Source organism: Odontesthes bonariensis, chromosome 10 (assembly GCF_027942865.1).
Source record: "Odontesthes bonariensis isolate fOdoBon6 chromosome 10, fOdoBon6.hap1, whole genome shotgun sequence".
Taxonomy (NCBI): Eukaryota; Metazoa; Chordata; class Actinopteri; order Atheriniformes; family Atherinopsidae; genus Odontesthes; species Odontesthes bonariensis.
The window spans coordinates 3,403,765-3,429,868 of record NC_134515.1 but is presented as its reverse complement, the minus strand read 5'-3'; the positions used below and the strand labels follow the sequence as shown (position 1 = coordinate 3,429,868).

The 26,104-nt window shown below is 41.9% G+C and overlaps 2 protein-coding genes across 3 annotated transcripts in view; one reads left to right on the top strand and one right to left on the bottom strand.

The window, feature by feature from the left end:
* The window catches only part of LOC142390488 (protein NDRG3-like), a 28,216-nt gene extending 11,814 nt beyond the window's left edge, over positions 1-16,402 (top strand). The window contains exons 4-17 of one of the 2 annotated variants that reach the window (XM_075475954.1): positions 2,459-2,564; positions 2,662-2,782; positions 4,600-4,662; positions 4,746-4,806; positions 4,885-4,971; positions 6,174-6,230; positions 6,319-6,422; positions 6,510-6,575; positions 6,659-6,710; positions 6,794-6,841; positions 8,824-8,859; positions 8,966-9,017; positions 9,827-9,852; positions 14,586-14,693. In XM_075475954.1, coding sequence (XP_075332069.1) covers positions 2,459-2,564; positions 2,662-2,782; positions 4,600-4,662; positions 4,746-4,806; positions 4,885-4,971; positions 6,174-6,230; positions 6,319-6,422; positions 6,510-6,575; positions 6,659-6,710; positions 6,794-6,841; positions 8,824-8,859; positions 8,966-9,017; positions 9,827-9,852; positions 14,586-14,603 — 897 coding nt within the window. In that variant the 3' untranslated portion in view covers positions 14,604-14,693. Of the gene's footprint in view, positions 1-2,458; positions 2,565-2,661; positions 2,783-4,599; positions 4,663-4,745; positions 4,807-4,884; positions 4,972-6,173; positions 6,231-6,318; positions 6,423-6,509; positions 6,576-6,658; positions 6,711-6,793; positions 6,842-8,823; positions 8,860-8,965; positions 9,018-9,826; positions 9,853-14,585 lie in introns of both variants that reach the window. The other variant, XM_075475953.1, reaches the window with a different exon arrangement.
* Positions 16,403-18,355: 1,953 nt separating this feature from the next.
* rfc2 (replication factor C (activator 1) 2) lies at positions 18,356-25,091 on the bottom strand. The gene is made up of 6 exons (XM_075475532.1): positions 24,780-25,091; positions 22,225-22,330; positions 22,033-22,134; positions 20,529-20,787; positions 19,459-19,719; positions 18,356-18,515 (listed from the first exon to the last, which is right to left on the bottom strand). Exons 1-6 carry the CDS (start codon positions 25,012-25,014, stop codon positions 18,405-18,407), a joined length of 1,074 nt encoding a protein of 357 aa, XP_075331647.1. The 5' UTR covers positions 25,015-25,091; the 3' UTR covers positions 18,356-18,404.
* Positions 25,092-26,104: the final 1,013 nt, after the last annotated feature.

The following is a 26,104-nucleotide window of genomic DNA, read 5'->3' as shown; positions in this document are numbered from 1 at the left end:
GATATCACTCGTTGCACAGGCTACGTGTCATACGCCATGAACTGAAGTTTAGCAGTTTAAAAGCATCTACATCCAACCTCCTCCTCCTTTTTGGCAGGTATGTTGGAGAACCTGCTGTTCTTCTGTGGATTTAGCCTGAATGTGTCTTTTCACATTATCCCAGACTGACCTGATGATGTTAAGCTCACAGACCTGTGGGGACCGCGTCATTTGGTGCCTGAATAATCGTTCTTCCTCTTTTCATTTTAACGACACACACAGAGATGTTTCAGCTGACATCCTGTCACAATAACAAATTTTGCTGGACGATAAATTGTTAAATTATTGCAATAAGCGATAATATTGTCGTTCTGAGATCATTTTCATCTAGATTAGATTAGATTGTACTTTATTTATCCCACAACCGGGAAATTCAGTTGTCACAGCAGCAACAGACATGAAACAAGAAATTAAAAAAGGAGATTTTTTTAAAATTTTTTTAAAAAAAAGAGAAAAAGCAAGTACTAAAAAGTAAAAAAAAAAAAAGTAAGTACTAAAAAGTAAAGTGACCAAAAAGTAAAGTGACCTAGTATGAATAATATTGTACGTTGTGAAGTTGAAATGAATAAAATATAAATAATACGGATAAAGAAAAATCTTTATATGATCATGGGAAAGGCAACAACATGATCAGTGTGTGCATGTGTTGAAAATGATACTGGTATAATAATGCAGGTACACCTTTTCAAAGAGAAATAAACTTTTATTTTTAAAGAATATTTAACACTAGAACACAATAAATGAACAAACAACCAAAAACGATAAATAAAATGGACTACAGTCTGTCAAATGTTTGCAGCATTCGTTGAAATGCCGGCTTTTCGACGACGCTAAAGGTTAGCATCTCTTTAGCAATGAAGCGAACTACACTGTCTGTGAGTGGAATCCATTTCGCTCTGTTCTGTTTGTACTCCGTTTGTCGACTAAACGCCCCGGTGACTGCGCTCTGTCGGGAAGAGGAAGACGGCCCACTTGTGTTTTTTTTTTCCCCAACTGGGAAAACTGCAGTGGATGATTGTGTTTCAGACGCATGTTTGTTGTGTTGCCGCTTTTAATTGCGACTGTTTTCCAACAAATGCGACACACCGACTCGCACACGTTCAGTGGTTCACCACCGGCATTCGGTTTAAATCCCAAACGCTCCCACACTGCAGCTGTCGCGTTTGGCTTAGAAACCAATTCCATCTTTTTTGTCTTTATTAGGTGTAGCAACTCGAACTCGAAGCTAGCTTTCTCTCTGCCCAGTGCCTACCGGTATACTTCGAACACAGCCTCTGTGGTCGGCTACGCCAGTAGTCCCGCCTCCCCACACACCATGCGACTGACATGAGGGTTCCCTCATCATTACTCTTAACGACCCGAGAGAGACGATGAAAACAAACAAGCATGCAAATGGCATTTATCGCGGCCAGAAAAATGATCGAGCTAATTTTAATTATCATGTGATTAATTGATTTATTGAATATCGCGACAGGCTTACTGACATCTAACCTGTCATCTATCACTGCAGCCTTTCAGTTCCTCCTGTTACAGCCAGTAACAGAGTCTGAACTAATCTTGACTCCTCAATCCTAACCACACCTCTGTATCAGTGTCCCAGGGGTTTAGGTCAGTTTGAACCGGCTGCACCACCAGGCGTGTTATTTTTCTGCTCACTCCTGCCATGCTGTGAGATTTATTTTGGACAAAACAGCAACTTATCAAGCAGCTTCCCCCTTTTTTTTGTGTTGCTGTCCCACACCCAGTTTTATCCTTTTTTCCGTTCAACCTTAATGTTACATTCGGGTTCTCTCTCACTTCCTGTAACAGAAGCAAATGGGTTTCAGTGAGTCTTTTTTTAATAATATGCAGCTGAACCAACTCTTTATGCAAATTAATTTTAAATTAATGTCAGTGACACTTAGATTTAAGTGCCTGGGGAGACATTTGGGTTCTCTCTCACTTCCTGTAAGAGAAGCAAATGGGTTTCAGTGAGTCTTTTTTTAAATAATATGCACATAAATGTCAGTGACACTTAGATTTAAGTGCTCGGGGAGACAGTGCAGTGTAAACAAACAACCAGAATAACACACACTATGGCAGAGAATGTTTCCATCTCCGGTTAATTAATCAGATTACTTTACATTGACAGCTCAGCTTCTGAATCTGAACATATGAAGTCGTTCATCTGTCAGAGATCCACAGACGACTGTGCGGTTTTACTTTAAATCCTATAATTCCACACTGATTCCTCAACAGTCGATTTTAAATGCATAAAGTTTGGATTTATGAGCGAATAAATGTTGTTTGATATCCAGATGTTTGAAAATGAAAGCTGGGGGTCGGAGGAACTCCTCACTGGGTGTTTCTTTTACTGATGGTTGAGTTTGAGTTGAATCTGTTCACCCCTGAGGCTCCTGCTGCTGCTGTTGTTGTTCAGGAGCACGATGTGGAGACGGCCCACGGCGTGCTGCACGTCACCATGAGGGGGGTTGCCAAGGGCAACCGACCAACCATCCTCACCTACCATGACATTGGACTCAACCGTCAGTAAAGCACGCATGTCATCACCACCGTCCAGTACAAACAGAAACACGCAGAACTGAAACTTATTGTGTGATTTTTATCTGTTTGTGTGTGCAGATAAGTCTTGTTTCAACAGCCTGTTTAACTACGAGGACATGCAGGAAGTGACTCAGCACTTCTCAGTTCTCCACGTTGATGCTCCCGGACAACAGGAGAACGCTCCCATATTCCCCACAGGGTAACACACACACACACACACACACACACACACCTCTGCTGTTTTCCACCGTTTAACACACACAACGTTTCTGTATTGTTGTTCTTCAGCATCGATCTGTTAACGTTCAAAAGATTTTTGTGTGCCTCTGATGTCATGTATTAAAGTTAAAAAGATGAAGAAAATGTTAATAACAACGTCTCCTCTGCTGTAAACAGGGTCGTAAGTAAAGTATAACTTTTAAATGGAAACAAACTGTGAGTCGATAAATACGTTTATTCAGCACGACGACATCTTTATACGTTTTGGTTCATACACGAACACAGTGAGTGGGGTCACATGGCACTGAAAGGATTGGATTATTGGCTAAACTACAATCAGACTGAGTTATTAAGTGCATGTAGACACCTTAATCTGACTAAGAATTGGATCGGATCGGATTCAGACCCCGAGATAACTGGGTTGAAAGTCACTCTAAACCTGCTTGTAGACGCTGAAGCACGTGGTGAATCAGACTTTGCGTTCTGCTAGGCGTGGGCGATATGGAAAAAATGTTGTATCACGATTTTTTTTGCATAAAATCACGATTTCGATTTTTTTTTTTATCACGATCTTCCATCCAAAAAAAAAAAAAAAAAGACCAATTACAGTAGAGTTAAGTCGACATGCTGAACCACAGAAGAGCTAAGGAGTAAAAGAAAGAATTTGGCAGTCAACACATTGTAATTCAACTGTAACCCAATTCAAGATGAAAAATAATGATCCAATTGATGACATCTGACACAGTGAGAGTGAAGCAACCGGAAATAGAAAAACGAACCACTGATGACGACTTGACTCCACCTCATGATGCCATTTAGCAACAGATGAGCAACACTGCATGTTCATTTACTGCAGTCACAGTCACGCACTGCCATCACCAGAGCGCCCTAAAGGAATACTTTTCAACTGTGTAATGTTTGTCACGGTCGCGGTGCATCCCTTTTCTCTTGCACCGTAGTTAGCTTACGAGCTAGCGGTTTCCTCATCCGACCCGAGAGTGCTGCTGCTGGCCGTGAGTTTCTCCCGTGCGCCGCTATGTGCTGTGCATGGTGCCGCTGCTGCTGTTCCCATTCCTCTTCGCTATGATTGGTCGGTTAGGTTAAGGACGCCCTACGTCTGCCACTGGAACCAGCATTAAAAAAATAAATAAATCATTGCGCTGATTGGCAAAGGCGATCTATACGGTTTCTCTAATTTGGTAGATCGCCTGCGATTCTCCACTCTTCCTCGCCAGTCACGATTTTATATCGTCAGATCGCGCACCCCTACGTTCTGCGCATGCTCCAGATGTTTTCCCGGGGTCGTGACCCGGAAGTCAAAGGAGACGATATTCCTGTTGTTGTCGCCGTCAGAAAGAAACAAACAACGCGATGGAGAATGCTCCGTTGGGCATCGAGTTTGTGCAACAAGCAGCTCATCACAGACCAAATGTAGAGGGACGTAGCTTCATCTGGCTCTGCGTTCTCCATCTTTCTCCAATGCCTGAGTTTGTTGTTGTTGTTGGTGGTGAAGAGGTCAACAGGAAGTGGCTCTATTAGCAACAGCTGGAATGGGTACAGCGCCACCTATCATACCGGGGTATGACACGCTTTGTGCCTCTGATCCCATTCATTCACCGCCATATTTCCAAGGAGAATTACCCTCGCTCAGCTCATTCTGATTGTAATTTAGCCAATAATCCGATCCTTTCGGTGCCATGTGACCCCACTGAGTGTCTGTAGGTGGAGTCCCTGGGTTTGGGTGTAGCCATAACTCCCAGGTGCTTCAGTTAATGACGTGTCTGTGTCTGTGTGCAGGTACCAGTATCCCACCATGGATGAACTGGCGGAGATGCTTCCATCTGTCCTGACGCAGCTTCAGTAAGTCTTCCTCCTTCTTTGCTGTGAGGTGAATGATTGTCGGCTGCCGGTCCACTCTGACGTGTGTTTTTGTGCGTCGTCAGGGTGAAGAGTGTGATCGGCATCGGCGTCGGGGCCGGAGCCTGCATTCTCACCAAACTGGCTGTGAGTAAATTCACGTCACCGGTTTAAAAACGATCGAATGTCCTCTGTGCGGATCGCTGATCATTGTTGTCGTTTCAGCTAAATGAGCCCAGTTTGGTGGAGGGTTTAGTTCTGATCAACATCGACCCCTGTGCCAAGGGCTGGGTGGACTGGGCTGCCTCCAAGGTAACACACACACACGTGATCCTTTTAACATGCATTTACATGTGATCAATGACGGAAGAGCTGGCTCTGCTGCCATTATGCCCTCATTTAAAGTCACGAGTGTAACAAAAAGTCAGTTAAAAAGACTTTCATGTCAACTGTCGGGCAGTTTATGAACTGTTCCAGCTGCTGAAATCCTCTATAAACTCTAAAGGAGGCTGAGTACAGAGGCTGCAGTTCCTCCATGCAGCCGGCCCGGGTTGGAAACCCAGCCTGAGGCCCTTTGCTGCATGTCGTCCCCTCTCCTGTTCCCCTAATTTCAAATAAGGGCCACTCGGGCCCTTACAATCACTGACCAAGTTGGTAACCTCGGAGTGTTGATAGACTCAGATCTGACTTTCAGCAGCCACATCAAAGCTGTCACCAAGGCAGCTTTTTACCACCTCAGAAACATCAACAGAATTAAAGGTTTCCTCTCCCAAAAAGACCAGGAGAAACTCCTCCATGCATTCATCTCCAGCAGACTCCATCACTGTAACGCTCTTTTAACTGGACTTCCCAAAAAGAGCATTAAACATCTGCAGCTCATCCAGAACGCTGCTGCTGGAGTTTTAACCCGGACTAAGAGATCTGAACACATCACAGCAGCTTTAAAATCTTTACTCTGGCTTCCAGTCAGTCACAGAATAGATTTTAAAAGCCTGCTGATGGTTTACAATCTGTGATGTGTTCAGAGAATATAAAGCCAGCAGAGCTCTTAGATCCAAGGACTCAGGTCAGCTGGTCCAGTCCAGAGTCCAGACTAAACATGGAGAAGCAGCATTTAGCTGTTATGCTGCAAACAAGTGGAACAAACTGCCAGTGGAGATTAAACTTTCACCAAATGGAGACATTTTTAAATCCAGGTTAAAAACATTTTTGTTCTCATGTGTCTATGCATGAAATCTGCACGATATCTTTGAATTTATCTGGACTGTTGCTTATTTTTAAATTCATTTAAATGATTTTATTTGTTTCTCTATATATTCTTTGATGTATTTTTAATGCTTCTGCCACTCCCTGCTGCAATGCTTTTATTTTATGTAAAGCACTTTGAATTGTTTGTACATGAAATGAATAAAGTTGATTTGATTTGATTTGAAAAACCCTTTTAAAAAACCGACTTATTAATTGATGAGTTTATGTTGAGGTGTCATATTAAAAGCAGATTTTGGTCCCTGCAGCTGAGCGGCTGGACGAGCAACCTGGTGGACGACATCATGGGACACCTCTTCAGCACTGTAAGGACGGCAGAGACCATTATCATCACCTCTCATTGGAGCCACAGCCTCGTATTTGTGTGACACCCGCTGTTAATGTGTGCTGCAGGAGGAGTTAACGGACAACAAGGAGATCATCCAGACCTACAGACTGCACGTCTCTCAGGACATACCGCAGGATAACCTGGCCATGTTCTTCAGCAGCTACGACAGGTGAGCCTCTGCTGACCGTGGCGTCAGAGCTGATTACAACGAGTCGGATATATTCTGCATTTACACGTGTGACTGTGTGTCCGTCAGCCGTGCTGAGCTGCAGATGGAGCGGCCCGTCCCCGGTCTGAATGAAAACACCGTCAACACCCTCAGGTAACGCCTCGGCGCCGTCACATGGTCACATGACTCGTCCTCCTGTCACTCGCTCTGATTCTGCGTCCGCGTTTGTTTGTCAGGTGTCCCGCTCTGCTGGTGGTCGGAGACACGTCGCCCGCCGTGGACGCCGTGGTGAGGCTCTGCTTTGTTCCCATGACAACAGACAGTCTGTGATGTCACATTGTGGTAATGACGGTATGTGCGCTGCTCCGCAGGTGGAGTGCAACTCCAGACTGAATCCCACCAAGACCACCCTGCTCAAGGTCTGTGTCCCATCCAGATAAACTCAATGTAGCGTTTAGTTTTACTTTGTTTATATTGTTTTTATTTATGTTTTATTTTCAGTGTCAGCGGGGAAAAGGTTTTTATTAGAAACTGATGGAATATAAAGACGAGTGTACGTTTAAAGAAAATAGAAAAAGGAATTTATGATTAAAAAAAAAAGATGTAGTAGAAAAGATTAAATCTGTAACAAAATTTAAAATGTAGTAGAAAAGATTAAATCTGTAACAAAATTTAAAGATGTAGTAGAAAAGATTAAATCTGTAAAAAATGTTAAAGATGTTATAGATGAGATTAAATCTATAAAAAATGTTAAAGATGTTATAGATAAGATTAAATCTGTAAAAAATGTTAAAGATGTTGTAGATGAGATTAAATCTATAAAAAATGTTATAGATAAGATTAAATCTATAACAAAATTTAAAGATGTAGTAGAAAAGATTAAATCTGTAAAAAATGTTAAAGATGTAGTAGAAAAGATTAAATCTGTAAAAAATGTTAAAGATGTTGTAGATGAGATTAAATCTATAAAAAATGTTATAGATAAGATTAAATCTATAAAAAATGTTAAATATGTTATAGATGAGATTAAATCTATAAAAAATGTTAAATATGTAGATGAGATTAAATCTATAAAAAATGTTAAAGATGTTATAGATAAGATTAAATCTATAAAAATTTTTAAAGATGTTATAGATAAGATTAAATCTATAAAAAATGTTAAAGATGTTATAGAAAAGATTAAATCTGTAAAAAAAAATTTAAAAATTATAAATCGATTAAGAATAATCTTAAAAATCAACAATGACAAAAATATTAATTAAAAGCCGGACGATGAATGTGTCTCAAATGATCAATAATATATGATGATACTTTTAAAATATGCATGTGGTCAGTAGTTGGCCTCCTTAGATAAATGACCAGCACAGGCAGCAGATGTTCTTATTTGGGTTCCAGTTGAGGTCCAACTGTGACGTCCGGCTCACTCAGAGAAGATGTTTATTTTTTATACTGCTTTCATTTAGCAGACACTTTTATCTAGGGCTGGGCAACGATTAAAATGTTTAATCTAATTAATCACATGATTTCCCTGATTAATCGCGATTAATCGCATTTGTACGCAGAATCCAAAAATGAATCCAAAAGTAGCGTATAGCTTTTAGCATTTAGTTTTATTTTAAATGTGCTGCCATATGAATGAAAGTGCCATAACATTTGTTGTGCAAACACACTTTTAACATCAGCATCTTTCTGTAGTTTTTATGTAGAAGCCTCGCTCCACTGTCTGTTTCCTTGAATGACTTGCTGCTATCAGTTGTGTGTTTTGCCTTTAAGTGATATTTTAGACTGGAACTACTACGCTGAGAAGACAATTCAACTTGGCAGTGTTTACAGATGACTTTGGTTCTGTCCACTCCGCCGTCTGGAAGAACTTTAAAATGAAAATGGCCGAGTAAAAGTTCCGTACCCTTCTCCATGTTTGGTGGATCCGCCGATTACTTTCTTTTCCTGTTCCACAGCAGACAGCAGCAGACTTTTACAAAATAAAAGCCTGTGAGCGACAGACTTTTACAAAATAAAAGCCAAAATAAAAACCCAGTTTGAGTCCCGCATCGGACAGCCCTGTGCTGCGTGTCGTTCCCCCTCTGTCTGCCCCCTGCTTCCTGTCTCTCTGAACTTTCCTATCCATTAAAGGCACAAAAGCCCCCAAAAATAATCATAATAATTATATATAAAAAAATTTTAAACTGCGTTAATGCGCGATAAAATATTTATCGGCGTAAAATAATTAACGAGTTAACGCGATGATAACAAGTCAAGATTCGAACCCCGGTCGTCCACATGAAAGGCAGCAGCCGCTGAATATTCCTGTAACGTTATTTGCAGTTTTGTGGCTGTGAGTTTGTGCAGCATGAAACTCTGATATGCAGGTTTACGGTGTTATTCCTTCTCTCTCCTCTAGATGGCAGACTGTGGAGCACTTCCTCAGGTGGTTCAGGTGAGGGCCTAAAACAGCTCAAATCGGATTATTCTCAGACTCTTTTCCATCCTGAAAGATGCCTATCAGACGTTTCTAAATCACTCATGTGAACTCTTCTCTTTAGCCTGGAAAACTTGCAGAGGCCTTCAAGTACTTTGTCCAGGGGATGGGCTACAGTGAGTATATCCTCTGTGATCTTCTCCATGAATCTAAATGCAGTTCTCACTCGTTTCTGTCATGTTCTGACCTCTGAAATAACTCATTTTCATTGGTTCGATCAGTTTTAGTGGAGCTTTTAGTTCAGTTTTATCCGATTAGAAGTTGTTTCTTTGCCTTCGTCAAATGTTAAAGATGCTCAGAGTCAGTGATGGAAAAAGAAATGAAAACTACAGAGCTGTAGCTACTAAAGTTTATGAAGGTTGTAGATTTAATCACCTCAGTAACATGTGACATCACTGATGACATCACTGCATGGTGGCGCCTTGGGTTCCACAACTTGTAGTGAAGATTGGATTTTAAACACATTTCCACTTGGTTTTCTTTTTTTTTTTTTTTAATCCTTTTTGATCATTTTATGGACTCACGAACAAAACTATTCAAAGTTCTGATATTTTTCATGTTTTTTTTTGTCATTTTATCCACATAAATTTATTTTTATTATTATCATTTTATTTATTGTGTTTTTAATGTGTTGTAAAGAGTCCTTGAGTGTTGAGAAAGGTGCTTTTTTTATTTTATTAAATGTATTATTATTATAAAAACAACAGAAAATCAGTTAAAAGAGTGTGAGTCAGGGTGAGGGTGTTGGCGAACTCTGAGCCTGACGTTGGGGTCTTTATGTCACGGCTCCTCAACCAAAACGCTGTAGAAAGTAATAACTGCTCCTAACTTTGGTTAGAAAAGGTTTAACGGTGAATCAGTGTTGTCATGCAGCTTGTTTACTTTGGTGCTCCGTTAAAATCTGTGTCTGTGCGTCTGTTCGTAGCTCTGCGCTCTAGTTGTTGTGTAACTGTAAGTATGAGTCTGCAGTTTCTTACACTACACAGCATGACCTGCCTCAGGATGTCCTCAGCACACCTCCTGGTTTTTGTTTTGTGTGTCTGGTTGAGCTGCACTTCCTCTGTTTCTCAACCTGTCCTCCCTTCTTTCTGCTCCCGTTTCCTCCTCCTTCTTCTGTTGTTCCCTCCAGTCCCTCATGTTGTATTAAACCCTGTGAGCGGCCAATCAGGTATCATCTGAACCCCTCTCCTCCTTGCTTTACTTCATCTCCAGCTTTATTCCTTTGTTGTGTCTGCATGTCGTTTGTCACCTGAACACGATGATGCTCTTCTTCTTCTTCTGCAGTAAAGTGAGCAGCAGGCTGTCCTGCATGCCGGTGCTGCCACTTTGTTCACAGGCTCAGTTCTGACCTGCTGCTTTTTATCTGTTTGAGCCTGTTCGTGTCTACTTTGGGATGGAATTCATTTTCCATGCTCTTATGAACTGAAAGCCACCAGAAGAGTAAATCAGCAATGATTGACTCATAAAGAAGCTGTAAGGCTTAAACTTCTGTACACCGTGCATCGCTAACCATATTTGTTCTGGTAGGCAGAGGTGGGCAGAGCAGCCAAAAATGTACTCAAGTAAAAGTACTGTTACTTCAGAATAATATGACTCAAGTAAAAGTAAAAAGTAGTCATCCAAATAATTACTTGAGTAAGAGTAAAAAAGTGCTCGGTGAAAAAACTACTCAAGTACTGAGTAACTGTTGAGTAACGTCTGATTTATTTGTTAACACAAGCATTCAATCAGACAGACAAAAATACTAAATAATCATCTTTAGGCAAATTAGAGTTCATCCAACTGATAAAATAAATTAAAATGAATTAATTAACAACAAAATAGCTTAAATTAAAATAATACAGGTAAATTCAAGTATTTCAATAAAAGAGACTTAGGAAATGTTTAAAACATATGTAACCCATATGTAACCTGAAAAACAAACATTCACCTATCCATGGGGGAAAAACGAGTTTAGGAAACTTACCGCTACATGTTTCCTCAAGTTAGATGTTGAGTTTCTGCTGAAATGTGCGTTTGTTTTGGTTTACACAGAAGACACATAATGTAGCTGCTGTTTCTCACTCTTTGTAAGGTAAACATGCTTTCAGTATGAGGCCTCGTCTGCGTCTTCATTTCCCACTGTTGGTTCTGACATTTTTCATCTGTTTCTTTGTTTGTTTGCTACGACTGCTAATGCTAAAGCTAACCCGTCCCGCCGCTGAGATTGAATACGGTCACGTGACCAGACTGCACGGCTGCGTCTGATTGGTGGAACACAGTCAGGTGGTAGAGCCTTTGGTGGAAGTCTCTCTCTCTGTCAGAATAAAACATTAAAATGAGGCGTACGCGGGGGGATAAAAATAATGAGGCGTAGAATACCAAAGAGGTAAGAAGAAAAGTAACCAGCTCATTGTAGCCTAATGTAGCGGAGTAAGAGGACAGTTTCTGCTGCACAGATCTACTCAAGTAAAGGTAAAAAGTATTTAAAACTACTCCTAGAAGTATAATGTTTTCAAAAACTTACTCAAGTAAATGTAACTCGTTACTACCCACCTCTGCTGGTGGATTATATAGTGTTACACCTGTGCACCGTTTAGTAAGAAGCAAACGTCTAACAGATGCAAACACATATGAACCGTTCAGAAGTCGAACAGACCTCAGATCTTATCTTCCACTCACACAGAAGCTTTTGGAGGATTTTATCCAACAAAGTAAAGCATGTGGTTTCAAGAGCCGTCTGAACATCCAACGAGCAGTTTGAAAGGAGTCTAAATTAGACGCCAAAGACTTAAAGCCATGATTGGAACTGAGAAAGTAACCAATGGACTGAACTCAGACACTCCTTTCTTCATTTTATAGTTCAGCTTTATGAAGCTTTTTAAGTGTAAATTACGCTGCGGATGGTTTTTAAATCGCTTCCCTTTATGCTCTCTACAGTAAACACTTTGAGTTTCCAGAACAAACCGGTTCTGAGAGCCCACACACCTGCCCATCCTTTACAAACTGTGAATGTTACACAGAACTGAAGTTAAACTGCTGATGAACACCTGCTTTACTTCAGGACGTTGGCCTCCGTGTCCGTGGCAGCGCAGGGACTTTGGATCCGGCATCACCTGCTGAAAGATTCAGTTCCTTCAGAGCGAACGGAGAACAGTGGAGACTGAAGCAGAACCTCTGAGGTTACCCAGAAGGCCTGAAAGTTCTGTTCCGTCTGCACTGTGTGTCTCGTGTTACTTAAAGGGATAGTTCGCCTCTTTTGACATGAAGCTGTATGACATCCCATATCAGCAACATCATTTATGAACATCTTCTTACCCCCTGCTGCGTCCTGTGAGCAGAGTTCCAGCCTCGTTTTGACGTCTAGAGGAGTGTGTTCAGTGGCAGACTGCCGTCTCAATCCTGCTCCACCAACAGACTGAAAAACACTTTTGTTCCTCCGGCCGTCAGGCTGTACAACAGCTCTCAGTGATGGCACTTCTGAATTTCACTTTGCATTTCACTTTCATCTTACTTCACTGTTCACTTTATATTTTTTAAATGTGTAGCCCTTCCTATTACCGTTCAGATAAATAAGTGGACAAAGTGGGTTCGTGCTGAGCTATAGTAAGTATGTGTACCTGGTAATCCAGTTACCCTAAAGTGAGTGGAGTCTGACAAGTTATACAATGAAATTCCAAAAGAAAATATTTATTTAAGCACCACTTATATCTTCAATAGAAAAAATAAAACTATGTAATAGGTCAAACAAAAAATGTACAAATGGGTAATCTCCCACTCTCAACTACTATGTTGCCCCCTTATAAGCTCACAAAATGAAAAAACAATAAAGCAAAGGTACTCAATAGTACACTTCAAATTATATGTCACTATATTCACTGCTTTTACCGACCACACCTCTAAACCGTGGCCACACTCCCGAAAGTAAAACGTGAGGCTTACGTCACCCTTTCAGTTACAACACTCGTACAAAAATGCACCGGTGCACCAAATAAAAGAAACAAAAAAGCCGGCTATGAAAAACAACAAACGTTGCAGGCCTGTTAATTCTCTCAAGTTTGTTCCCGTCAAAGTCTGTCTTTACTCACGACCCCAGCGAGCTGCAGCGGGTTGTCTGTGGTGTCGCACGTCTCCCATGCAAACGTGGAGACACGAAGCGCGAGCCTCCCTCGGTGCCCGGAGGAACCACTGACTTTATCCTGGTCGCCAGTGGCGCTATCCGGGGCGCGTTGATCCCTCGATGGTTAACCTGGTGGAACCTCAGACGTCCCTGGTAGTCTGAGGCGCTAACCAAGCAACATTTGTCCTGCTATCAAAATAACCAGCAACACTGCCCGCGCTGGTGTACACTTCTTTTACTTTGGCTAGCTAGCATGCACCACTCTGTCATGTGCGTTGCCTTATGGCGGTGTCTACACTTGTAGTACTTCACCAATAGTAAAAACCATGTAATAAATCAAATCCACAAACCCGGATTGAGCTTGCGCCATAAAACACAAAGTGTCACAATAAATGATAAGTGACGGCTTAACAGAGGAAAATAATCGTGTAACTCTCCAACACTTCTCCTAGCAAACCTGCCTGCAGCTTCTTCCTCCCGTGGTCTCTCTCTTTTTTCTTTTTCAATTCCCGCGATACCCTCATGAACTCGCGTATATTTCACAGTTATGTTATGTTCCAATTCAATATTTCACATTATATCCTATATAGTGTAACTATTCATTTATTACTGAGAATAAATTGACATACTGAACTGAAGTCACGTGACTCGGGGATACCTCCGGGTTACAAATGTTTTTTAAATTGTTTTTTAAATTCTTAGATTGTTTATAATTGTAGAAACATTTTTATTGCTTTATTATGTCTGCTACTGGATGCTTGAATTTCCTTCGGGATCAATAAAGTATCTTATCTATCTTGACGAAAAGTAGTCCGGCTAGTTGGGTGGGGTTTAAAAAATAAAGTGTTTTGCTTCTCAAAACAATATGCGTTCAACAGAGTAATACATTTGCATCACAAAATCGTTCTCCAGGAAAAAGTCAACCTCACAATCGCTTGGCCCTATTTTCTCTCCCTTCGTATCACTGCCTGCTGCCGCCTGCCGACAGCCGCGCCTGTTACGGTGTTTGCTGCTCGGTCTGCACTTCGGTCTGCACGGTCTACACAGCAGGCAGTGATACGAAGGGAGAGAAAATAGGGCCAAGCGATTGTGAGGTCTGACTTTTTCCTGGAGAACCATTTTGTGATGCAAATGTATTACTCTGTTGAACGCATATTGTTTTGAGAAGCAAAACGCTTTATTTTTTAAACCCCAGCCAACTAGCCGGACTACCTTCATCAACACCAAAACGAGGCTGGAACTCTGCTCACAGGACGCAGCAGGGGGTAAGAAGATGTTCATAAATGATGTTGCTGATATGGGATGTTACACAGCTTCATGTCAAAAGAGGCGAACTGTCCCTTTAAAGAACCTGAAATCAACCCGGTTCTGATTTGATGCCACAGATTCACATTTTTCTGTGTTTGTTCTTCCTCACGAGTTCTTAAAAATGTGACTCAGACAGAAAATCAGACATGTTTGAACCACCTTCATCCGATTTGAATCCGGCTGCTCGTCGGTGTGCACGATTCAAATCAGCGCACGCTGCTGATCTGCCGTCACACGGCCCGGTTCCGCTCTCACGTGTCCCCCTTTCGCCCTGCAGTGCCCACGGCAGGAATGACCCGGCTGGTTCGCTCCAGGACCCACTCGGCCTCCAGCGTGGGCTCCACCGACGGCGCCCGGAGCCGCAGTACCACCAACTCACACCCAGAGGGCGCCAGCTGCCCCGAGCACGCCGTCGTGCGCACCATAGAGATGACGGCGTAGGACCCCCCCCCCCCCACACTCTGCTTTCTGTCTTCACACTCGGATGTTTCCGCCGTCAACATTCTTCCTAAAGAGCCGAAGCTTCCCGTAGAGTTAAAGGTCGTCTGAAACCCCCCCAACACAACTGCCCCCCCACACACACAACTGCCCCCACACACACACACACACATACAACTGCCCCCCACACACACACCTGCCCCCCTGCTGAGTTTAGGGTTTAGATCTGAGTGGTGTCCTAAATGTTTTGGTGATGGCTTTTTCTCATCTGGTACTTCTTTAGACGCTGACGTCGGTTTGTTGTTTTTAACTCGCGCCTCCACCGAGCCATGCTGTTGCCATGGTGACCCTTTTAGCTGTAACCGTACATGGAGTTTGGTTTGTTTCATATTTATAGGCCGTGGTGGTGATCCCCTCTACAGATTTTTACCTTTTCTCTTCCTTTTTATTGTGATCTTGATCCCCCTTGTTTTTATATTACTCTTATTATCATCATTATTTTATGTTGGTTAATACGGAATAAACCTTTTTTCTGACCATTTAAGGGAATATTTCACCACAGACACGCGCAGATGTACTTGATCCAAATATTATCAGTTGCTGGTTGATTTACAAGTGACCACAGTTTAATAGGCCTGATTTAACAACAGAAAAATGGCATCAAAATATAAAAATGGCATCAAAACATTGCTATAAAACCCATTAAACATGAACAGTTTGGAGCTTCCTGCTGTTTCCTGGTGTCAGAAACTTCCTCTGATCAGCTTTACATCCGAGTCAGGCCCCTAAAGAATCCCCCGACTCTTCTGGGATTAAGATATTCCCACTTAAAATCCATTAAAATCTATCAATAAATCTGATTAAATTTTACATGCAAGACAATAGAGCAGATGGGCTGTGATTATTTTCAGATATTTATTAAAGAAGAGGCACAACTTCAGAAAACATCGTTTATTTTTTATTTAAATATTCTCTCTGTCATGTGCGGCAGACTCTAAACTCTGAGTTTAACTTTCCACCTCTTGCCTAAAACAAACACTTTATGGATTTATCGTCTTTTTTTCCTCCAGGAGGAAGCAGAACTCTGACTTGGATGTAGCAACAGATCAGAGGCACAAGTTGGCACTTAATTTCATTTCAAAGGCAGAAAAAGAAAATACTTTAACCAACTCTGTCCCAAAAAAACACCATAAAACACAGACCGTGGCGCACATGTGTGATTTGATGCTGTTAATCCGATGTTAATTCAGAGCTTTCGTTGGATCAGAAATCGTTTTTATATTTTTCAGTCCTGGTTTTATTCTCCGAGCTCTTCACGTGATGAAAGATCCCCAAACGAGTCCCATCCCGATGCCCCGTCTGTGGCTCCGTGGATGAGGTTTTTCCCTCTGAAGCTCTCTGTTCGTTAGCCGGTCGACAGCATGCAAACTGTGCAGTGGCTTTGTGTGGTGATGGTCGTAAAGCTGCCTCTGTCAGCTCCCACATGTGGTGAGGCGGAGCTGAAGCTCAGAGCTTGTTCCTCTGGACTCTCAGCTGCTGGAAACCTGACATCTCTTATATATTCTTAGTTTCCATAATGTCCTGAAGAAAAGTCCTCACAGTTTGGGTTCGAGTCGATGGTCCTACATATATATATTCTGATTTATTTATATAAATATACATTTTTATTTATATACATATATATATATATATATATATACATACACACTGACTCTGAGTAACAATACATCAAAGAACTGTTTTATTTGATTAGTTTTGTGTTTGAAGTTGAAGAAATGCTGTAAAATTCCCGCAGAGTTGGGCTGTAGATGACGGGACTCTTTTCCTTTCTCAGGAAACTGAGGAATCACTTAATATAACATATTATAATATGACACTTTCTCTCCTAATCGGACCCAAACTGTGGGACTGAATCGGCAAAACCAGATGTTTGATAAAGTGCAGCAGCCAGCTGTCACCTGCGTGCTGCTGCCCCCTGCTGGAGGAAACGAACCCTGTGGGTGAGTCCAGGAGCTCAGAAAACCGACAAACCAACCGATTCCTACAGTCAGAAAACACGAGGCAAACGTTCACTTCTTTAATTCTACATATTGTTACCGTGATGCTGCTGTTAGTATTTATAACTGCTGTTACTTTGGTGATTTGTACTGGAAGCGTTGGTAGCTGTTCTGTTACAGAGGTTTGTACTTTTACTGGATGTTGTTCTGATTTATTTAGAATGTAAACCAGGTAACTAAATAAAGCAGATTAACCAGAGAGGAGCTTCGACCTGAATATTCTGCACAAGTTTTGGTGGGTTTAAATTAAAATAAAAAATAAATAAAAATCGGCTGGAGTCGTGTGTACAGAAATGTTAAAGAAACATTTTCTGTCCATCAGCAGGAGGGAAACCAGCTTCCTGGGAATGATTTGCAGGAACATCTCACATCTTTAGTTTTATGAAGGAAGACACCGTGTTTGTTTTTAACTTGTTTTTACTAAAATCAGGTTGGATTCATTTGGACCTTCAACAGAAAACTGAAGCTTTTGACTCGACTGTCAGTAAAAAAAAAAAAAACTGAGAATATTATAATTCAGCCTTTTTGAGTTTAGTTGTGACTCTTTCAGGTTTGTTAAAGCTCACATTCTGGGACTAAAACATTGTCAGATAATAATTTTAGGGTACCATTTAACACATGGTGCCTATAAAACAAAGAAGAAAAACTGAACAAATTAACCTGATAACTGATCCCTGTGATAATCACCGGTTTAACAATAAGGAGCAGAAACTGACCGTTAACCAAAGTGATGCCTGAACTCTACTGTAAACGTGCCGAGATCAACAAAACCAGCTAAGTTTAATCTAAAAGTCGTCCGTTTATCATTTCCACATCCCAGCAGCAGCTCGCTTTAATGATGTTTGTTCATGGCACAAAAAAAACTTTATTCATTCAACTTAAGAGGAAATTTGGAGGTTTTCAGAGCATTTAAGACCTGCAGGTGGAGCAACATCCAGGCCGAGAGGCTCCGCCCCTCCTGCAGGTGGAGCAACATCCAGGCCGAGAGGCTCCGCCCCTCCTGCAGGTGGAGCAACATCCAGACCGAGAGGCTCCGCCCCTCCTGCAGGTGGAGCAACATCCAGACCGAGAGGCTCCGCCCCTCCTGCAGGTAGAGCAACATCCAGGCCGAGAGGCTCCGCCCCTCCTGCAGGTGGAGCAACATCCAGGCCGAGAGGCTCCGCCCCTCCTGCAGGTGGAGCAACATCCAGACCGAGAGGCTCCGCCCCTCCTGCAGGTGGAGCAACATCCAGACCGAGAGGCTCCGCCCCTCCTGCAGGTAGAGCAACATCCAGGCCGAGAGGCTCCGCCCCTCCTGCAGGTGGAGCAAAATCCAGCCCGAGAGGCTCTGCCCCTCCTGCAGGTGGAGCAACATCCAGACCGAGAGGCTCCGCCCCTCCTGCAGGTGGAGCAAAATCCAGCCCGAGAGGCTCCGCCCCTCCTGCAGGTGGAGCAGTGAAAAACAAAACAAAACCCAGAACGTAACAAATCGGTGAACATTTATTGCAAATATAGTTTATTTTACATTGTGAGAGTGTCTGCTGCCAGTGTAACATCTGGTCCGATCACATCTGGCAGCAGGAGACGGGCGACAGTCCGGCGCTGTGGGAGGTGTGCGGGCCTCAGCTGGCAGCAGGGGGCGCCGTCTTGCTGCAGAGTCGCCCCAGCAAACCGGCCATCTGCAGCAGCGAGTTGACGCCTTCGGTCACCCGCATGTGAGTGTATCCGATTTCCTGGAAGAACGAACCACAGAAAGAGGTGAGACGGAAGTTACCTTTAGATTATCCCGGGGGGGGGGGGGGGGGGGGGGAACTGGGGAGGTGGTTATGTGCTGGAACTATCCATCCATCCATTTCCTGCTCCACTTTTATCCCATTCAGGGTCAGAGGGGCAGCGACTGCCTGTGTGCAGTGTATCCATCCGCCACAGAAACTAGGACTTCACAATAAACCACCTGTTACAGTCCTTCTGTGTTTCACCTGCGGGACGAAGCTTTTCTTTTTCATACTACATACTTCCATACTACATACTCATCGATCAGACAGTATGCAGAGCGTTTACCCACAATGCATTTGGCTCCTGCCCGAGCCGAAATCAGTCGGCCTGAAGCTGATTTCTCTTAAGCTCTAAACTCTGTAAACTTTAGAAACATTTGAAACATTTTCAGGCGAGAAAGTAGTCGTTTAGATCCCCAACGTGTTGAAAACCTGACAAAATACCGGCTGTTTACAATTTTGTTCCCATGAATTAGGCGCTACTAAAGCTAGCCGCAGTGAGCAACGCACTTCCGGTTATTTTCACAAAATAAAATACCCGTTGCCTTTTATCATAGGGAAAGCCATTACCATACAATTGGTGCTTTTGTTTTGAAAACAGGAAGTGAACCTACCCTCGTTGTAGCTAGCTTGAAACTGCCGTTTTGACAGGAAATGACGATCGGCGACGTCACGTTACGTTGCATCTTGGGTAGTTTGAGTATGAGTAGTAACCTCATGATGCATACCCAACATTTCGGAGAATCTAGTATGCATCCGGGAACTTCTCGCTTACTCAAACTCGCATACTAACTCAAAAAGTTAGTAGGTAAGTTAGTAGGTAGTATGTAGTATGGAAGTATGTAGTATGCGGTTTGGAACACAGCCAGCGACTCATCACGCCTGCGGTCGGGCGTCTCACCTTGATGAACTCCAGTTTCAGGTACTCGGCCATCGGGTGCGTCTTGCACACCCTGAAGATGTTTCCGATGATGTCCTCCGGAGAGTAGCCCAGCGCCCACAGCTGCTCCACCACCTTGTAGGCCTCGTCGATGTTTCCCTCCACGCAGTGTCCCAGCATGCTTTTCACCAGAAGGGGGTGGGGCTCGTCGCACACCTTAAACACGTTCTCGCTGTTGACGTAGCCGAAGCCGGCGTTGGTGGACTGCAGGTTGTTCAGCGCCTGCGAACCAAAAAGGCGTCAGCGGCGCGCCACTCTGCGTCCGAGCAAAGAGCTCCGCCTGTTGTGTTCACTCCTCCAGGGAGGTCGTATCTTTTGTTTATTCATTTTTGAATGTTGTAAACAATCGGGAAATGTGTTTTTTCTATATGGGTTGTTTGGCAGATTAGCATTATGCTATTGTAATATTCTAGCTGTTTCTAAGGGTTCTGTACGTTAGCGGCTAGTTAGCGAAATGCTAACTAGCGAAAAATGCTAGCACTTGTTTAGTGCATTAGATAGATAGATAGATACTTTATTAATCCCAATTTGGGAAATTGTTTTGTTGCAGCAGCATACACTAAAAGATATGAAAACAATTAAAATAGTAAAAACAAGCAAGTAGAATAGAATAAAGAAATATAAAATAAAATAAAAATAGTAAATATAAACATTCACAATGTACAAATCTACAGTATTTTTTTATTTATATATATATATATATATATATATTTTTTTTTAAACAGATTGAGGGTGATGTGTTCAAAGGGGAATTATATGTGGCTTATAATGTTGTAAAATGTGAGTTAAAGCCAGCTCAAATTTGGCTGTGATATGATCATATGTTTTACTGTGAAGCTTTAAAATGTATGGTTTAAAATTTGTGTTTATTTATAGTACAAAACAATTTCCCAATTTGGGATTAATAAAGTATTTATCTATCTATCTATAAAATGCTAAATATTGTAAATGTAGTTGTTTACAGTTTAACCGTGTAATGCAATAAACAACAACAAAGACTAGCTTATGTTATTCGTAGCACCGCCCCTCACCTGTCGCATGTCCCCCTGAGCGGTGAAGATGACGGCCTCCAGCCCGTCGTCGGACACGGGCAGGCGCTCCATCTCCACCACCTCCTGCATCCGGGCCAGGATCTGCCCGTCCGTCAGTTTGGAGTAACGCAGCACGGCGCAGCGCGACTGGATCGGCTCGATGATCTTATCCGAGGCGTTGCAGGCCAGAGCGAAGCGCGTCGTCTTGGAGTAGATCTCCATGATCCTCCTCAGCGCCTGCTGAGCGCCGTCCGTCATGCTGAAAGGACGGAGCTGGCCGTCAGTTTACGCTTCACTTTTCAGACTTTCAGAGATCTGACAATCGTCCATTTCATAAGAGGCTAACAAGTCGAGCTTAATGATCTGTTTTTTAATCTTTAATCATCAGTTCATCTGCGTCTGATCTGATGTACGCATCATCAGCTGCAGCTCTGTTACAGAAGCAGTTAAACAGAGATGGGACCAAGTCACACGTGCAAGTCCCAAGTCTTAGCTTTCAAGTAAGTCCCAAGTCTTAGCTTTCAAGTAAGTCCCAAGTTTTAGCTTTCAAGTAAGTCCCAAGTTTTAGCTTTCAAGTCTCAAGTAAGTCCCAAGTCTTAGCTTTCAAGTCCCAAGTCTTAGCTTTCAAGTCTCAAGTAAGTCCCAAGTCTTAGCTTTCAAGTCCCAAGTCTTAGCTTTCAAGTCTCAAGTCTTAGCTTTCAAGTCTCAAGTAAGTCCCAAGTTTTAGCTTTCAAGTCCCAAGTAAGTCTCAAGTCTTAGCTTTCAAGTCCCAAGTAAGTCTCAAGTCTTAGCTTTCAAGTCCCAAGTAAGTCTCAAGTCTTAGCTTTCAAGTCTCGAGTAAGTCTCAAGTCTTAGCTTTCAAGTCCCAAGTAAGTCTCAAGTCTTAGCTTTCAAGTCTCGAGTAAGTCTCAAGTCTTAGCTTTCAAGTCTCGAGTAAGTCTCAAATCTTAGCTTTCAAGTCCCAAGTAAGTCTCAAGTCTTAGCTTTCAAGTCTCGAGTAAGTCTCAAGTCTTAGCTTTCAAGTCTCGAGTAAGTCTCAAATCTTAGCTTTCAAGTCCCAAGTAAGTCCCAAGTAATTTTTTCTTGGTCAAGTCACCTTATTATTGCAGTTTTACCTGCAGAATCTGATCTTAATAAAGTGAAAACACAAAGATTTAAGTAACTGTCAGTAAACATCATTGGCCAATGTGTCCAACCTGTCCACCCCGTATCATATCAAGCTAACGTTAGCTAACTACCGACTAGGCTAACAGGATAATATTAGCTAATTCGACGAGCACTTGCTGGTCAGAATGGATCTTCAGATGACGAACAAAGTTCGAAGTTATGATAGATGCTTAACACTCAAGTCATTGTGTCTCAAGTCAAGTCAAGTGCCGAGTCTTTAACTTCCAAGCCCGAGTCGAGTCTCAAGTCTTTTATTTTTTTTCAAGTCAAGTCACAAGTCATCAAAACAGCAACTCGAGTCTCCATCTCTGGGGTTAACTGGCCGCCGCCGCCTCACCTGTCGGCTTCGTCCAGGATGATGATCTTGTGCCGTCCTTTGGGCAGCGTGACTTTCTGCTGAGCAAACATCTTGATCTTGTTCCTCACCACGTCGATGCCCCTGCAGACACAACGCCCACCGTCACGGTTCACCTTAAACCCGACAGAAAAGCCCCCCTGCTGGGACAACACCCACAGCCCAGAGGCTCACCTGTCGTTGGAAGCGTTGAGCTCCAGCACGGCGTCCTTCATGGAAGCTCCCAGCAGCGCCCGGGCCAGACACAGGATGCTGGTGGTCTTTCCTGTGCCGGGGGGGCCTGAAACACAACAGTTTCTCATAAATGTTTATGTTTAAGCAGGCAGAGGAGTGGGATCTTTGCTTCGTCTGCACAAAATGAACCACAAGAATTAAAAATGAAAATCTAACCAGAGGAGAAATCACTACATGAACCCTGTTTATTAGTGGTGCAACGGATCATCATTGATCCGTGATCCGTTCGGATCAATTATTTCGGTTCGGCACACACATGATCCGCGGATTGATTTATGAAAAAAAAAAAAATTGTGCGCATGTATTCTGTGTCTGTTCAAGCTACTGGATCCTTAAATTTCCCTCGGGATTAATAAAGTTCAGTATCTATGTTCAGTCCTCACACAGCCGTTACCCTTCCTGCTAGTTCCAGGGACAGAGCTACTTTCCACGCTCTGGGTAAAAGTCTGCATTTGCAGCGACATCACCCCCGGTGTTTCACTGACAGGAGTGAAACCGAAAGCGGCTCAACAACCACTCATCACCGCGGCATTTAAGCAGCCCCTTCCTTCACAATCCGACCGGGCTAAAGCGATCACAAACGCTATCGGTGTGTTTATAGGTGCAGACATGAGGCCATATTCAGTTGTGCAAAACAAGGGCTTTAAACACATGCTGAACGTGCTCGAGCCACGTTACGACATCCCGTCGCGCACCCACTTCAGCGAAAAGATTGTGCCAGATCTTTATGAGCAGGAGAAGAAAAAAGTTTTGGATTAATGGTCATTGGTCCATGTTTAAAGGAAGGAGATTTGCCTTTTTATGTTGCACTTTAAGTTGTTTTTCTTTGATTATGTTGAAAAGAAGATGTTAATTGTGCACTTTAAGTTGTTTTTCTTTGATTATGTTGAAAAGAAGATGTTAATTGTGCACTTTAAGTTGATTTTATTTATTTCAATTTAATAATTTAAAAGTGTTGATAAACAAAAAGACAAAACATGTTTATTTGTCTTATCTATTTTTTTTTTGCTGATCCGAAAAATGATCCGATCCGTGAGTTTTTTGATCCGTTGCACCCCTACTGTTTATTCTGATTTAATCATGAAACAACCTTTCTGTCGTTTAGCTATGATAACAGGGTGCAGGATAACTTTACGCCACTGGAAATCTCCCATCTTGTCCACTTTTGAGGGGTGGATCGAGGTTCTAAGCTCAATGGAAAGCTAGGAGCGTGTCACCTATAGAGTGGCTGGGAGGGAAGATCTATTTATCTATTTAATGAAGTATGGGGCCCATTCCTGCCCAACTGCTGGATATGTAAGGATGACACTACCTACCTCTATCTATCTATCTATCTATCTATCTATCTATCTATCTATTTTTTTTCCCCCAGGTACAGGATATGTATGCTATAGACTTCCAAGGGTGTTATGTTTTTGTTTTTTTGTTTTGTTGACCTACGTCTTGTGTTGTAAGTCTGGCTTGATGTGTATGTTGTTGCTGGACTGTCGTTTTGTTTTGTTTTATTTATCTGTTTGTTTGTAAAGTGTAAAGGAGAAGCAGCATTTAGCTGTTATGCTGCAAACAAGTGGAACAAACTGCCAGTGGAGATTAAACTTTCACCAAATGGAGACATTTTTAAATCCAGGTTAAAAACATTTCTGTTCTCATGCGTCTATGCATGAAATCTGCACGCTATCTTTGAACTTATCTGGACTGTTGCTTGTTTTTAATCATTTAAATGATTTTATTTGTTTCTCTTTATATTCTTTTATGTATTTTTAATGCTTCTTCCACTCCCTGCTGCAATGCTTTTATTTTATGTGAAGCTCTTTGAATTGTTTGTACATGAAATGTGCTATATAAATAAATTTGATTTGATTTGGATTTATAGATATATATATATTTTTTCAGGTACAGGATATGTATGCTATGTAGACTTCGTAGGGTGTTATGTTTCTGTTTTGTTGATCTAGGTTTTGTATTGTAAGTCTGGCTTGATGTGTATGTTGTTGCTGGACTGTAGTTTAGTTTTTTTGTTTGTAAAGAAAAAAAAAAGGAATGGGCAGATACTGAAAAAGAATACATTGTTTCCTATTCTTACCATGTAACTGTAATAATGAAACTGTTAGTTTTTTGCATCTGTCTGAAATAATAAATAAATAATAATATTTAATAAATAAATAATAAAAATAAAATAACCTTTCTACTGCCCTGTGGTGGTGCAGAACTACTGATCTGAGTTCACACACCAGCTTTTAACCTTGTAGCACCCACAGTTGCAGATATGCAACAAGCTTTTTATTTATTTACATTTTTATTTACATACATTATTTACATTCATGTGTAATATTATTTTACATAACATTTTATGTAAAAATGGGTGGGAATAAATCAAGAATTTTTGGTTTATTGGCAGTTGCATATCTGCAAACTGTGGGTGCTACAAAGTTTTAAAGACATCTCACACACGGAGATGAACTTTCAGGGGTGCAGATGAGAGGATGAGCACCGACCTGCTATGATGATGTTGGGGACGTTTCCCTCCCTGGCGAACACTTCCAGCCGGCTCACAGTCTCCTCGTTCCCCACGATGTCGCTCAGCTTCAGGGGTCGGTATTTCTCCACCCACGGCAGCTCATGGGAGCTCCCGGAGCTCTTGGACGAAGACTCGCCGGCCTCAGCGTCTGTCTTCGGCCCGCTTTGTGTCGGTTTCTGCTCGCATTCCGTCTCCGCCATCTCCACATCCATGATGTCCACTTCGCCTGTCAGTCAGCCCGCGAACTTTCCCTCTTCTTCTTCTTCTTATTTTCTTCTTCTTGTAACTTATTGGCAGTTAGCATCCGTAATGTTACATTACCGCCACCAACGGTACAATTATGTAACTGCGGGTGTGGAGCGTCGACGAAGGAGCGACAAAATAAAAAAATAAATAAATAGACAAATAAGTAAACAATTCACTAAATAAAAAATAAACTAAATCTTTTCAAAAAGTCCTGTAGCCTTTAAGCACTTTCCCTCCCTCCGGCGACCTCTCAGTATACTGACACCTCATTGGCTGAGCATTTATGGGCGACGAAAATGATTGGCCCAAGAAAAGCTCGCGAAATTTTACAACCGCAACGGTTTTCACTATAAACAAACTGCTAATAAACGGTCATAATATGCTGGAAATGAGTTGTTTCTTTCAGACTAAAATGCAAATAAATCAACTAAAACTGTAGAGTGGTTTGATTTTTAAAGGTACAACAAGTTTGTAGCAAGTTAGTGACAAGAATTTCTTTGATAATCAATAGTTTGGATAGATGAATTTCAAGCAAAAGTGGCGCATATTAGTATTTTGGTGTTTAGAAAACTATATAACATAATTTATACTAATATATTTGGGTAATATATGAGGTTTTTAGTCAGTTTGTAGGCCAAACAGAATAGGTGAAGACTACTGATATTTTAGACATTTTTTTCTATTTTAATGCTGTGTTATGGGAGCTTTTGTAGCTCTTCTTTTGTTTTTTTCAGGGCGTTTGTCATATTCTCATGAAACATAAACTTGTAAATGTACTTTATTTCTACAGCCCTTTACAGACAATCCTTACGATGTACCAACAAATTTACAGCAGGTAATAAATAAAGAGAAGAATAAGTAAAAACAATAAAAGAACAGTGAAAGCAATAAAATACAACAAAATCGAATAAGATAAAATAAGATAAAAGTGTCATCATACTACAGGGTATTAAAAGCAATCCTAAATAAGCAGGTTTTTAGCCTAGATCTGAAGAGGCCACCCCAGGGTTTGTATTCTGACCTCCAGCAAAAAGTGATTTGTTGACCTCAGAGCTC